The sequence below is a fragment of the Podarcis vaucheri genome (genome assembly GCF_965113315.1).
Source record: "Podarcis vaucheri genome assembly, chromosome: 15".
Taxonomy (NCBI): Eukaryota; Metazoa; Chordata; class Lepidosauria; order Squamata; family Lacertidae; genus Podarcis; species Podarcis vaucheri.
This window is the reverse complement of record NC_138753.1, coordinates 2,462,324-2,477,616: the sequence shown is the minus strand read 5'-3', so window position 1 is coordinate 2,477,616 and position 15,293 is coordinate 2,462,324. Positions and strand designations below refer to the sequence as shown.

General features: G+C 52.0%; 1 protein-coding gene across 1 annotated transcript; it reads right to left on the bottom strand.

The window, feature by feature from the left end:
* Positions 1-129: 129 nt before the first annotated feature.
* Positions 130-15,130, bottom strand: LOC309520246 (ankyrin repeat domain-containing protein 13B-like). The gene is made up of 11 exons (XM_082201847.1): positions 14,843-15,130; positions 13,867-14,056; positions 11,785-11,851; positions 11,483-11,564; positions 10,946-11,010; positions 10,062-10,192; positions 9,768-9,925; positions 8,537-8,695; positions 7,186-7,349; positions 5,755-5,831; positions 130-4,227 (listed from the first exon to the last, which is right to left on the bottom strand). The coding sequence occupies exons 1-11, from the start codon at positions 15,090-15,092 to the stop codon at positions 4,005-4,007; spliced, it is 1,566 nt and encodes a 521-aa protein (XP_082057973.1). The 5' UTR covers positions 15,093-15,130; the 3' UTR covers positions 130-4,004.
* Positions 15,131-15,293: the final 163 nt, after the last annotated feature.

The window sequence follows — 15,293 nt, the reverse complement described above, 5'->3', positions numbered from 1 at the left end:
CCCAGATTCAGAATTGCAGAGCCTCTTTCAACTGTACCTGGGGAAGTTTGGCCTGCAGACTGGTTGCTCCGCCACTGAACTACGGCCCTTTCCCAACAGACGCCAAAAGGACGGAGGCAGGAGACAGCGAAGGTTCACGAGGTTTTATTTTGTGTCTCTGTGTAGGTAACACACCTGAGCAGGCTGGTTGTTGTGGTCCCTCCCCTCAGAGAGTGGCTTCCCCCTGGCACGTGGGGGTTAAGGACCCACATCCTTCCTGAAGAGCCACACACCCCCCACCCCGGTCCACCCCCAAACTGTGCACGACACATTTGTCTTGTCTCGGTGGGGTGTTGAGGTTGGGGCACGTCTGAGAACTAGGCCTAGAGGCGTATCTCTGGCCCCCCGCCATTGCCTGGCAAAGGTTTTGGACAAGGAAGAGGCATGTGTGTGTGTGTGTATTTGTGTGTAGGTTAGCACCATTGAACAACGGGGGTTGTCGTGACCTCGGAGAGCTCCAGACGCTCTAGGAGGGCTACACCAGGGGAGGTGTGGTTTTCAGGGAGAAGGGGGGAGGAATAAGAACTGGAGCAAACCCTTAGCTGCAGCATACAGACCCCTCCCTTGAAGCCAGTAAAGCCAGTGGTCATGGCTGAAACCTTCCATTTCAAAGCCGCTGGCCTGGTTCAGCAAACCACGGTTTACTGTGACGTCCGCCAACTTCCGAGCTCTGTCTCAAAGAGGAAAAGAAGCGAAGAGTTTGGGGCAGGGATCTGTGGGACAGCAGAGGACAGCGAGGCGGGTTCAGGGCCGTCACATGGAGGATGGAGCAAGCTTGTTTTCTGCCGCTCCGGAAGGCAGGACCCGAACCCATGGCTTCAAGTTACGAGAAGGGAGATTCCGACTAAACCTCAGGAAGAACGTTCTGGCGGTGAGAGCTGCTTGGCGGTACAACAGGCTCCCGGCAGGTTTGTAAGCGGAGCTTGGGTGGCCACCTGGCGCGTATGATCATGTTGAGATTCCCGCATCGCAGGGGGCTGGACTAGATGACCCTTGGGGGTCCCTTTCGACTCTACGGTTCTTCGCTGCTAGGGGGCACCAAGCTGCACACATCTCCGCCTTCAAAATCAACCTGCCCATTTACACTGACTCAGGTGTAGGCAGCAACTGGAGCCCTGGAGATGTCAAGGAAAGCTTGCCCCACTTCCCAGGCTTGGGGGGTGCTGCTTCCTCCCCCCGCGCCTGGCACTTAGGGTTCCCCTTGCCCTCCCGTTGGAGTTTGGAAGCCGTGTTTAGGCAAAAACAGCATTGCAGCGTTGATACCAAACAAGGAGGGTTGGGAATCAGGCAGGAGAGACCTGGGTTTTTGAAGAGCAGGGTTCGTAAGTGCACTTGGTGCTGGGCGGCAGGGAAGGGCATAGGCTACTGGCTGAATTGCAGCCTTCAGATTAAAATAATCTAGAATTTATCTCCAGGATCCACCTCCAGGTTAAATTATCCCAGCGCTGTGGACTTTCAAAATGCAGGGCTGAAAGTGGCGTCCCCCTCACTCTGCCTCTCTATTGGGCCCTTGGAACCCCCAGGCCCCACCTCCTCCTTAGCCCCACCCCTGCCTAGAGGCCCCACCTCCTCCCTGGCCACACCCTCTCCCTACAGGCCACACCCCTCACTGCCCCTGCTTTATACTCTGCTTGAAGATTTCTGCCTGGAAATGCATCCTGGAGTTCTGATCCTGCCTCTTGGATGGAGGACAGAGCAGAGTGAACACAGGTAAGATTTGCATCCTTTGCTCCGCCTGCTTTCCCCTAGCCCCGCCCACCACCGTCCTTCCTTACCAATCATCTCCTGCTTCTCTCCATAGCTGGGCACCAATTTTCCTGCTCTGATTCAAGTGCAAGTTTAAAAAAAAGGCTTGTGAAGGGAAGACCCACTGCAGGGAGGGGGAAGGCTGTGTGCTATCAAGGTGTGCAACGTTTTAAACTTAAACCAACACCTTGCTGCAATTTCGGCATTGCAAGAGGTTGGAGTAGATGATCCAGGGATCCCTTCCAACTATGCAGTGCTAAAGTCCCTGTATAATACCTATCCATTCTGCCATTTTATTCCCCCCCCGCCCCCGCTTGTGACATTGATGGTTTCTCCCAGGCAATGGGAAGAGATCAATACATTTTGGATGGAGCTGGAACCATGGTGTTGTACTCAAAGCTGATTCTCCTCAGAGTAGACCCATTGGAGCGCATAGATATGACTGACTTGGGTCCATTAATTTCAATGGTCTACTCTGTAAGCAGCCTCACGACTCCACCTTGTCACTCTGCTTTCCTGCCCATCAGCCACATGTATCTCTGGTGTCAATGAGGGCTAGAACCTTGCTGCTTTTAAATGAAAGCTGTTAGCCTGAACTAAAAATGACATTAAATTCTCTCCTGGTTAGTTAGTTAGTTTGTAAATAATGAGCAGCCCCACAGACTGCTTTGAAGACTGGGGCTGGAGAGATTAAGCAGTACTTGAGAACGTGTTTAAACCTGTCTAACGCTAATTTCCCATAATCTGGATTCTTAAACTGTGACTCCTGAATCACGGGGGGTTGGACTAAATGACCCTTTTGGGTCCCTTCCAACTCTACAATTCTATGGCTCCAATTAATTTTAATTTTCTATTTTTAAATTTCTCCCTCCAGAGTTAACAACTTAGGTCTTCCTCCCTCCCAGAGCTAATAGCAGTTGGTGAGGGTGGTTGTTTTGGGGGGTATTATTGTTATTGCTTTCTATTGATTTATTGGTTTATTTATAGTCCGTATAAGATACTCCGTTTTTTAATGCTTGATGTTTTGTTGTGTTTTTCTATATGTTGTCAGCCGCCCAGAGCGGCTGGGGAAACCCAGCCAGATGGGTGGGATATAAATTGAAAAAAAAATACTATTTCAAATTATTATTACAGTCGTACCTTGGTTTTCGAACAGCTTAGTTCTCGAACGTTTTGGCCCCCAAACGCCAAAAACCCAGAAGTGAGTGTTCCGGTTTGGGAACGTTCTTTGGAACCCAAACGTCTGACGTGGCTTCTGTGACTTCCGATTGGCAGAAGCCACATCCTGGTTTTCGAACGTTTTTGGAAGCAGAACGGACTCCCAGAATGGATCCCGTTTGAGAACAGAGGTACAACTGTAATAAGAACATGAGAAGAGCATGCGCCATTAATTTGTCCAGTTCTCTTTCAAAGCCATCTAGGCTGGTGAGTTAAGTTAGATTGGCGAACGTAGGACGTTAAACAGTTCCTTTTTCCACCCACGAATTCCCCCAACTTACAAGGCCAGCGGCTACTGCATAGCAACACCCCCACAACCCCCCGAAAAAGATCCCCTCTGGTCCGATATTGATTCCCGCTCCCTTTCCTATATTCTGCTGGTGCCCAGAATTGCAGAAACACACACAGCCGCCCCCAGCCCCAAAGGGAGGGTGGGATGCTTTTCATGGGCAATGCATAACCGTGAGGATGGATCCTGCCCACTGCAGGATGGGGAAGACACCCAGCTAAGAGTCTGGCAGGCTGTACAGAGACAGGGATGAAGTGTTTTGAGTGTGTGTGTTTTTTGGGGGGGAGCATGCATTTCTGCTTCTCTTCTCCCCCCCCCCCACTTTGCTCCCCTAAGTGCCTCCGCCGTGCAAAAACCTCCAGTTCGTTGAGACTTACCTGCCCAGCCCCCCCCCCAATAGAGGAGTGGGGAGGGCTGTTAAATGGCTCAGTGTTGGGGAGGTGGGGCACATTTGGCGCCTCCCCAGTCGGGTCAGTATTTCTACGCCCCTCCCCCGCCCCCAAATTCTTCCATTCCTGCCCCCCCCCCCAAATCCTTGCTGATAAGTCACTTGGCATGGCTGAGAATAGAAAAGGGGGGTCCTCAGAGTCTGCGGAGCTCTGGCGCCACCTGGAGGCAGGCCAGGGGATTGTGCATGGGTGCTGCCGGCTCCCCACCATCGCGCAGCGCCCCCCCTTCCCCGGATCATTGGGTGTGGGGGGGGGTTGTTCTGCTACTGTTCGGTGAGTGAGAGGCGCAGGATCCGCTCAAACTCCTCCTCTTCCTGTCGCGAGCGCCGCTCGGCCTCCTCTTGCTCCTTTGCGGACAGCTCCATGGCCAGGCGGAGTTGCTCTGCGTAACTGGGCAGCGGGTGGCTGGGCCCCCTGCCCGCCGTGGGCGCCGCGGGGGGCTGCTGTGGGGTTGTGGGGCGGGGCGGGGGCGTGTGCTGGGGCGTCCTGGAGGAGCAAAGGAAAGAGAGGCTGCTTAAGTCTGCAATTCAGTTAAATGATATCGGTCAAGGGGAGACTTATTCTGCTGCCGGAATGGTATTACAGTGGTACCTTGGCTCCCGAACTCCATCCATTCTGGAAGTCCGTTTGACTTCCAAAATGTTTGCAAACCAAGGCGTGGCTTCTGATTGTCCCGAAAAACATTGCCGACAGCCAAAATGGACGTTCAGCTTCCAAAAAACGTCCACAAACCAGAACACTTACCATATTTTTTGCTCTATAAGACTCACTTTTTCCCTCCTAAAAAGTAAGGGGAAATGTGTGTGCGTCTTACGGAGCGAATGCAGGCTGCGCAGCTATCCCAGAAGCCAGAACAGCAAGAGGGATTGCTGCTTTCACTGCGTAGCGATTCCTCTTGCTGTTCTGGCTTCTGAAATTCAGAATATATTTTTTCTTGTTTTCCTCCTCCAAAAACTAGGTGCGTCTTGTGGTCTGGTGCGTCTTATAGAGCGAAAAATACAGGTACTTGCAGGTTTGTGATGTTCGGGAGCCAATTTGTTCAGGAGCCAAGCCGTTCGGGAACCAAGGTACCACTGTATAACATACACAGATTTTGATTTATTTCACTTTGTGAGGATGCAGGAAAAGTCCTGTTTGGAACAGGCCAAAGAGGGCCCCTCGAGTCCAGCATCCTGTTCTCACAGAATCATGAGGGCTAGGAACTTGTCTCTTAAAAACGAAAACGAGCTTCTCCCAAAGCTGAATTCCATAGCTAGCATTAAAGAGCAGAGCCTGCTGGATCAGGCAAAGCCAAAATATTCTCCCAGCAAGCTCTTCTGATGTGAGAATGGACAGTTTTACTGCGTTTACTACACTGAATGCTGGATCCCACCCACCCACCAGCCAGCCACGGACAAGAACATCTACCGCCAAGACAACGTTGAAAAATACAACCCTTCACCTTGTTCCCTCTTTCAACATATTACAATACGAAACCAGTAACCACTTAGAAGGGATAACGCTTCTCCTCCCCTCTACAATTTTGCCAGTTCCATCTTCTGATGTTCTTAACGCTTATACCATAATAAAAGATGTTCTTCTTTTACGAATGAAGTGGTCCACAAAAGCTTGGGGCCGTAATAAAATGTGTCAAGCCTTTAAAGTAAAACAAGGCTCTTTGTGGATGTTGACAAACAACTGGGAGTCAACAACCAGGAGACAAACGACAGTGGGAACACCCAAAAGGTACCTTACTATGGTCCAATTAGGTCTCTGAATCAAAAAGAAATCTTTTGCTAACCAGGAATGGACTTTTGCATCAGCTCAGTGTTGAAAACAAATCCCTAAGCTCAGAGACACTCTGTTCTTAAAAGTTTTCCCCAATGTATCTTTTGCAATTGGTTCTGGCTGGAGGGCTTGGGGGTTCTGTTAAAGAAACCCAAAGCAGATCTGACCAGTGTGAAGTTTGCCCGCCCCTGGTGTGGAGACCCCAGAAATGGAGAAGGGATGTTGTCAGAAGCATCCTGCGCTCACCTGTCGACTTTGCGCCCGTCTTGGGACATGGGGTGGGTGCCTGGCTTGCTGTTCGTCAACGCCTCCCAAATGGTAACCTGCAGGGGACAAGAGGGGATGAGGTGGGGGGGGCGGCAGAAGACATTTGCTCCTCGATGCACCTGAGAGCTCGGACCCTCACTTTTCTGCCCGCTTTTGTACTGTAGTTTAGCGTTCTGCATACAAGTGGAAGAAACAGGAAGGTTCTCCTTCCATTTTCAGCTGACCACAGTTTAGTGTTACGTCCCAATCTGAACAAACCATGGTTAGTTGTGGTGGTCATGTGGGATTGCTATGAGGAATTATGAAAAATGAAGCAAGCCATGAAAGCATCGCTTTGGCTGGGTTTAAGTCATTGACACGGTTTCTGATTAATCCCACAAGCCTCTGCATCTCTGCCCCGTTTTCCCTATGCCTGACAGTCACGTATAAAGCATTCTACACAGGTAGCTGTGATGTAGCTTTTGTTAATTTTAGGTGGATCTTAGGGCCAGGAGCAGAATTCACATGGAGGTGGTAAAATGTCTGTCTTTCCTTTTATGACCTCCGGGGTTTGCTACATGCATTCCTCCTTAGTTCCTGTTTATTTAGCCTGAACATGTATGCATGCTCAAATAGGAAACAGTTCTTTGTAGTTAAGAGGCTTCCTCTGATCTGACTTTGTCCCCACATGGGGATTTCTTGAAATGCTCAAAGGAAATCTGATTGGTTCTTACAAACGCTGTGTTAAAGTTCTTTTGTGAATAAAAACGGCCTGGGCCAGGGAGTGGCAAGCGCACTTTCTCCCAGGGTCTTGCTGGTCAAGCCTCGTGTCTGTTGTATTAATCAGAGTCCAGTCCTTCCTTTGCCTTCAGAACGCAACAGCTTGTCTTAAGCATGCTTTGTTCAACTGTGGTTTGCCGAAACCACAGTTTCTGAAGCTGGCTCATTCCCTTTAAACTGTAAGTTCAACCACAGTTTAGGGTTCAGGCATGAAGAGACATTGCAGACAAAAACAGACGCACCGGAAGAAAAGAGGGAAAAGAGTGAGAGCCCAGAACCACTGTATGTCACAACAAACCATAGTTGCTTGTTGCAACCAAACCAGCCCTTGGGACTGTCTGGCCTGTGTAATGATGTCTCTTGCTTGCCTGGAAGGAGCCATGCACATACAGATGAGAGCCATATCTGGTGTGCAGCCACTGACAGGTTCTCACTAGGTTCCCCAGCCTTGATTTAGCAGATTACTCTCGCTCTCCCCTGAATGGTAACACCTCCCCTACGCAAAGCTTTCCCCACCAGCCAGGCTCCTGGAGGTCTTTTGAGATGCCACAATGGGGTGTCTGCCAGTGACTCTTTTGCATGAAGAACAACAGATCCCCCAAGCCCTACAGCTCCGGTCTCGGGGAACAGGGGAGGGATGGAGAGGCCCACCTGGTCATACTCGCTCCCAGCTTCTAGCAGACTCTGCTGGATGGCGAATTGGAGGAGGTCGTCATCGTCTTCTCCCCGCAGGGGCTCCGGATGGGTCCCAATGACGCTGTAGCCTCGCGGGGCCTCAAACAGAGACGGGTCCATCTCATAGCACCGGCAGGAGCCTGGGGGGTGGGTGGAGAGGATCAAAGCCACAGCACAGCCCCCCCTGCCAAAGAGGTCTCGCTTCATCAAGCCTTGCTCTGCTTACTCCCCACCCCTGGAAAATGTACCTGCGCCCTCCCCCTTGCTCTGCCGAATGGGGCCTAGGACTTCTGCCCTGAGTTTCCTCTGGTTCCCTCCGCTATGGATCTGCTCTGTATTTTGGAAGGTGGTTTTTCTGTTTGCTGGAATCAGGTTTTGCAGGAGAGCTTCCTAGACCAAGGAGCAGATTCCTGCCTGTATTTGGAGACGGTCAGACGCCATCTTGAATCAAGATGGCAGGCTGCATCTTTCGAAACTGCAGTGGAGAACAGCCTTTACCAAAGGTGTCATGGGCTTTGAAGACACTCAAACTCAGGATGCAAGGTAGAAACGTGCTAGGAGGAAGGCATGCTTGGCAAATCCACACCGTGATCAGCTCCCGCCCGGAAACCAATGTCCCCACTGCAGAAGGACATGTGGATCCAGAATTGGCCTCCACAGTCACTTATGGACTCATTGTTAAAACCGTGTTTATGGAAGACAATCTTACTCGGCTACGAGTGATTGCTGCTGAAGGCTGAAGAAGGAGAAGGTGGTTTTAACCACTTGTTTCCAAACTGCACTGATTGTTATAATTTTGTTTCTGAAACTTCCGAAGCAATTTTGGGCACATGGCCCCTAAGTGGTGTTATGATTTCTTCTGATTGCATTGGACATTTTGTATCTTGCTTCATGCCCCCTCCATTCCCTTTAAAAGCACCCCCCCTTTACATCCATTTCCCTTGTGCCTCATAGAGCTGAGGGGATCCCCCTCCAAAGGCTCCCAGCTGTTTCTTCAAACAGCACATAGCTAATCTATGGAACTCACTGCCACAGGAGGCAGTGACAACCACCAACCAAGACGGGTTTATAAGAGGACTGGACAAATTTGTGGAGTAGTGAAGGGCTGTCGATGGCCGCCAGCCACAATGGCTCTGCTCTGCAGAGGCAGTTAAGTTTCCAGTTGCTGGAAACTGCAGGAGGGGAGAGGGGGTCTTGTGTTCAAGTCTTGTGGGTTTTGCTTTGGGGCATCTGGTTGGCGACTGTGAGAAGAGGAGGCTGAACCAGATGGGACATGGGCCTGATCCTGCAGGTTCCCCTTATGTTCTTCCTCTGCCCCCCAACATACCAAGAGAGCTGGAGCTGCTTATGCTGGAGCGATCACTGCCTGGCGACGGGGCGTCACTGCCAGGGCTGCCGGCCCCTCGGATCGAGACCACAGCTTCATCACAGCCATTGAGGTTTCCAAAGGTGATGCGGGCATTGAGGATGTGGAAAATGGGGATTTCTAGCCGGGTGGGGAGAGAACGAGAGAGATTAGGTCTTTTATGCAACATTAGTCCTACTCAGAGCCACTGAAATGAATAGGCATGACAACAACAACAACAACAACAACAACAACAACAACAACAACAACAACAACAACACATTTTATTTATACCCCACCCTCCCTGGCCAGAGCCGGGCTCAGGGCGGGTAACACCAACAAAATCACAGTAAAAACATAATACGGGGGGAAAGGGGGGGAGGAAAGGGGGGGAACCCAATTTAAAATACAGGTTAAAATGCAATTTAAAATGCAGCCTCATTTTAAAGTAGCCGATAAATCAAGACCATAAGGGGAGGGAAACATAAGGGTCAGACTGAGTCCAAACCAAAGGCGAGGCGGAACAGCTCTGCTTTGCAGGCCCTGCGGAAAGATGTCAAGTCCCGCAGGGCCCTGGTCTCTCGTGACAGAGCGTTCCACCATGTTGGGGCCAGTGCTGAAAAGGCCCTGGCCCTAGTTGAGACCACTCTAACCTCCTTGAGGCTCGGGACCTCCAAAGTGTTGTTATTTGTGGACCTTAAGGTCCTATCTGGGTTGGCATCTATCTGCCTCTGAAGACAATGGAGTGCGCCTCCAGTGGGGCAGATGACAGGTTTGTGAATAGGAATTGGGGGGGGGGCATGTTGCAGGTGGGAAAGAATAAGAAAAGCTCTGCATGTTGGGTGTGGCATCTCCAATCCGTATATTGATGAGAAAACCTCTGCGTAAATGCAGCTCAAAAAGCAGCCGAGGGCGGAGGGGATGACCTCTCTGCATTTCAGGCCACGAATGTGAGCACACCCAGTGTTGTCTACAGCCCTGCCTGCCCAGAATTGGCCCTGATTCCTGCACTGCTGGGGGTTGGACTAGATGACCCTGAGACCCTTCCATCGCCATGATTTCTGGGCTCTCTTGCCCAGAGTCAAAGGAGCATTTCATAAAGCTGTGGAGCTGCAAGGGACCTGGAGGGTCACGTAGCTCAACCCGCTGCAATGCCCAAGCGTGAAGGAGAAGGACCAACCAGCCCAGATGATTGGGGGGAGGCTCTCCTCACCAATTTTCACAGGGAAGCCCGGGGGCAGGCGCAGAGTGATGAAGTCCCGCAGCTTGGCAAAGAGGGCGTTGCTGACGGCCATCAGGTCAATGATGGGGGCCACCTGCTCAGCCAGCGAGAGAGGGTGGTCTTCGCAGAGCCACAACTTCGCCTTGAACCTGACGGAGGGAGACAGAGAAGCCCAAGGGGGGGGGAGAGAGAGAGTGAGCCCTGGGCTGTCCTTCACCTCCAGCCCACTCAAAGGAGGATCTCTATCCCTTCCTCCCTCCCTGCCACCCACCCAGCCAGCCTCACTTCTGCGTCTTGGTGGTGAGTTCAATGGGGCGCCCCATATCCCGGCTGCCCAGCTCGAAAGTGGGATTGAAGTATTCCTCTGGCGTGATGGCTGTGGGGTTGGCGTGGCTCAATGTTTGCGTGATGAGAGCCTGCGGGGAGAGAGAATAGAATTGGAATTGAAATACTTTATTGTCACTTGTATACAGTGAGATTACACAAGAACCCCACACTCAGATCTCTTAGTCTTTCTTTTTTTAAAATGCTTTTTATTAAGTTTTCTTTAACACAAACAAAACAAAACGAATACACTGATGTTCTACAGTCTTATGTACACTTATTTTCTCAACGCTCTATCAAGCATGGACTTCCCTCCCTCACTTCAAAGGTTTTCATATTAATCTTTCCTTTTTTACATACTCTTAACATCATCCTATTCATGTCATGGGATACGGGTGGTGCTGTGGGTTAAACCAGAGAGCCTAGGACTTGCCGATCAGAAGGTCGGCGGTTCGAATCCCCGCAACGGGGTAAGCTCCCGTTCCTCGGTCCCTGCTCCTGCCAACCTAGCAGTTCGAAAGGACATCAAAGTGCAAGTAGATAAAGAGGTACTGCTCTGGTGGGAGGGTAAATGGTGTTTCCGTGCGCTGCTCTGGTTCACCAGAAGCGGCTTAGTCATGCTCTGTCGTGACGGACTCTGGGGTTGCGGCGCTCATCTTGCTTTATTGGCCAAGAGAGCCGGCCTACAGCTTCCGGGTCACGTGGGCAGCATGACTAAGCCGCTTCTGTTTAACCCACAGCACCACCCGCGTCCCTACCACCTTCTGTAGGCACTTCCTATCAGTTGATGTCAAACCAGCGTACCACACCATGATGCAGTATGAAAGGACACTTTCTGTACTCACCCCATTGTTGGGGCCCACATGTTGTTCGGCAATGCCCAGGAAGGACTGGAGAGGGGTTTTCCCACCTGTAAAAGACAGACACACCAGTAGAGCTTTTTCCCAGGCTCGGAACCTGTGGCTTTCTCAATGCTCTCGGTCGTCAGCCCTCAGCCCAGCTCTGAGACTTTGGGAATGGGCCACAGCTCAGCAGTAGAGCATCTACACATAGGAAGCTGCCTTGGGCTGAGTTGGTCTCCTCAAGCCCAGTGTTGCCTGCACTGACTGGTAGCAGCGGCTCGCCAGGTTTCCTAGCGAGGGGTTTTGTCCTACCTGAAGATGCCTTTGGAGACTCAACCTGGGACTTGCCACTTGAGCTACAGCCCTTGATTTTAACTGGACTGGCAATCGGTTAAAACACGGGTGGTCCGTCCACCGCAAATCCACTGGATCACTCTCAGTTTAGGCTCTAGACAGAGGCAGTGCGGCTCTTGGGTGTCAGGATTCTGCCCGCCTTGTACACCCTGGAAGACCCCCGCAAGGAGAGGTCAAAAGGCTTACCTTTGGTTTTTCCTTTGTGCTGCTCTGAGAGATGCTCAGTCCGCGTCCGAGTGATGAGCTCTACATTGGAAGCCCCGTAAACCTGAAGAGGGAGGCAGGGAAAATGCCAAAGGTTGCTGCCGGTGGCTCTGGGAAAGCGCAACTTCCCTTGGCTCCCCAACATTCCCTGCAGCCGCTTCAAGCTCCTCGTCTTCATCAATAAAGCTCTCTGCTTCCATCGCCCTGACTGTACGGTCCTTTGCTTACTTTCTCTACTCAAAGACCCTTCTCCTGAGAAGATACTCGCCTGGACCGGTCCTCACCTTGGCCTCGTACCCGTTCACCACCTCGGTCTTCTCACTCCTCCAGCCCAAAATACCCGTCTTGTTCCTGGAAGGGAGAGGTGAGACAACAGCAGAGGTGGAGATTAGCTCTCTCTCCCGGCCACGGAATAAATCGCCACTCAACTCCAGTTCAGAGAGGAAGATGGGGAGAGGCCAGGTGAAGCCCAGTCTTGGGTGCAATTTGGATGCCAAGAGCAGCTGCTCCTCTTCCAGGAGAAAAAAGAAAGTCACGGACCCGAGAAATTACACAAAACAAATGAAATACCGTGAAAATCCCTGAAACGAGAAGTTTCAAAAAGCTTAATTTAGAAAAACCTAGAATTGTACAAAACGAGGTTTGTAGCCGGCATCCCGTTAAGGCTTTGTACAATTCTATGTTTTTCTAAATTTTCCCTTAAACTTTTTGATTTTTATTATTTAGTTTATTTCTATGAGATAATATTTCTAGTTGATTACTTCTCGTTTCAGGGATTTTCGCGGTATTTCATTTGTTTTGTGTAGTAGCTCCTCTTCCAGGGGTAGAAGAACAGGCCTCCACCGTGGAAGCAATCAGCTGGAGGAGATGTTGGTTGGAGATGCCTACAAGAGGGGTTCTCACAACTCAACCCAACCCAGCATTTTCAAAACGAGGGCCGCATGTTCTCCTGGGCAGCCTCTCAGGGGCCAGATCCCGGAGGCAAAAGAGGCGGAGCAATGCTTGAAAGTTCTCCCTTTGTCTAGTAATAATAATAATAGTAATTTATTATTTGTACCCCGCCCATCCGGCTGGGTCTCCCCAGCCACTCTGGGCGGTTTCCAACAAAGATTAAAAAGACATTAAAATGTCACACATTAAAAGCTTCCCTGAACAGGGCTGCCTTCAGATGCCTTCTAAATGTCAGGTAGTTGTTTATTTCTATGGCATTTGGTGGGAGGGTGTTCCACAGGGCGGGCGCCACCACTGAGAAGGCCCTCTGCCTGGTTCCCTGTAACTTGTCTTCTCTCAGGGAGGGAACCACCAGAAGGCCCTCGGCGCTGGGCCTCAGTGTCCGGGCAGAACGATGGGGGTGGAGAACATTGTAGAGTAGCAGGAGAGCTTCTACTCTCTCTGCCATGGACTGGCTGGATGCAGAGGAGTGGGGGGAGGCAGCAGTTGGGGAACCCCCAAGGGGAGAAGCCTCAGGGCCAGGGGAGTGGTCGTGGGACAACAGTGACTGGTCAGAGGCAGACAAGGGAGAAGACTGGGAGGAGGCGGCGTCGGAAGCTAAAGAGGTAAGGACTTAGTGAGGAGGAAGAGGCTGGGGCCAAGAGAAATCCAGAATCAGAGGCGTAAGTGGAGGCTGTAGAAGAGTGGGGTCAAGAAGAAGAGATGAGGCAGGCTGCTGAAGAAGCCAGGGACCAGCTCGTCTCCCCCTGACCGCCCAGAACCAGTAGAGGTATGAAGAGGGCGTAGCAAAGACAGGCAAGATGAAGGAGCCTCAGACTGCTTGGAAAAGACCTGGGGGAAGAGGAGATTTAGGGAGCTGTGGGAAGGTGGGGTCTCACAACTGCCTCCTTGGGGCAAGTTCTGCTGGGAAGAGTTGCTGTGACCATGAGGCCTGCGCTGTTTTGTTTCTTCCACTAAAGAGTCAACTTCACTGACACCTTGTGAGTTGTGGCTGACCTGCTCCCGGCACCCACCTTGAGCAGTGGCGTAGCGTGGGGGGTGCAGGGGGGGCGGCCGCACCGGGCGCAACATCTAGGGGTTAGGGTTAGGGGGCGCAAATCCATGGGTTAGGGGGCGCAAATCAACGGGTTAGGGGGCGTAACTTACTTGCCTTGCCCCGGGTGCTGACAACCCACGCTACGCCACTGACCTTGACACTGACACACGCCTCTCTCCCCCCTTCCAGCCCAGCAAAGAGGAACGATCAGGCGAAAACACTCAAGGAGAGGGTGAAGGAGGGGTGACGAGGGGACAGGAAAGGGGTGTGGCTCAGGAGAGGGCGTGGCCTGGGGAAGAGGGCATGGCTTGGGCTACATTTGGCCCGCAGGGCAGAGGTTTCCCTCCCCGCTGCTCCAGAGGATGAGATCCTGGCTCACCTCTCAAAGGCAATGTTGCGCGTGTCCAACTGTGTGGCGACCACGGGGGCCAGGAGGCGACCCATCACCTGCTCCTCCGTGGGCTGCACCAAGGCCAGGAGTCCCTCCCGGTCGTGGGCGGCCAGCGCCAGCGTTTCGGTGTAGACCACTTGCCGGTCGTGGTCAATCTCCATCACGACGGCGCTGCTGTCTGCTGGGCAGAGGAAGAGAGAGAAATGACCAGTGCCCTCCTGAGAGGGATGTATCCTGACAATGTGGCTTGGCCAAAGGGGAAACCAGTGGAGTGTGCGGTCCCTTAGGGGAAAATACGGCACTGCCCCACCATCCTCGGTCTGATCTCAGCCACCCCACACCCAGCTGCCTTCTTGCTGCCTGCCGGTCTCTGGGGCTGCCAGCTTCCTTCAGTCCCAGTGAGAACTCAGCAGGGAGGAGGAAGACGGGGACAAACAGGAGTACGTTGGCTCTGGCGCCACCTGCTGTCGGGCTCCCTGCCTTCTGCCCCATCTGCGCCCAAAGGGCAGCAGCCAACCCCAAATTATTTATTTCTTTGATAATGTGTATACCCCTCAGTATCAAACAACAAAAGACCCCGCACAAATTGTAGCAATTGCAGCACCAAAGCTGCTAGATGCACCAGTACAACTTGTGCAGCATGCAGGTCAGGAACAGGCTTTTTTCCACCCTTCAGCCTAGTCTACCTCACAGAGTTGTTGTGGAGGCGACAGGCAGGTGTCTGCTGCCTCAAGGCCCTTAGAGCAGGTTAGGAATACAGAACAGCTAGACAGTCAACACATACTTTATATAACTCATCACAATATAATTGTGCCCCGTTTCACCACCATGCACTCCCGCAGTCCCCCCAAAGCACTGACTTTCCGCAACGGGAAAGTGTGGCCCCTGACTCTCCCTCCTTCCTCAAGTTCCCTTCCCTACGGGGCCCCGGGACGCGAAGCGGCTCAGCTGAGCTCCCAACAACCTTGTCCTCGGAAGATGAAACTGCGGCTGCCGCGCTGCCACGTCATGTGGTCAAAGCCCAGGAGTGTCGTGTCCACCCGGAGGTTCTGTCCACACTTCCAGACCTTGTACGTGTCGCTGGGGCAGATTTTGGAGACCAGGGGGACTGCCGAGGAGAGGGGAAGAGAGGCAGCATTAGGCGTCGGTGCTTCTACATCGTCTCCCAATTTACCCTGCCTGGTTTTAACTTTTCTGTTTGGGCTTGGCTGCATGGCTTTATGTATTTTTGCTGATTTTTAATGGAACAGTGGTCTATATAAATAAAGATCTTGCCTGCTGGGGCAAAGCAGGTCCCCATCCATGGCTCAGAGCTCCCCCTAAAAGCCTGGCTTGGAAACCCCAAAGTGGGGGGAAAGGACTCTGTGCATGCTCAGAGGTGCTCTTGAATTATCCCAAGGATGCACAGAAGGCGC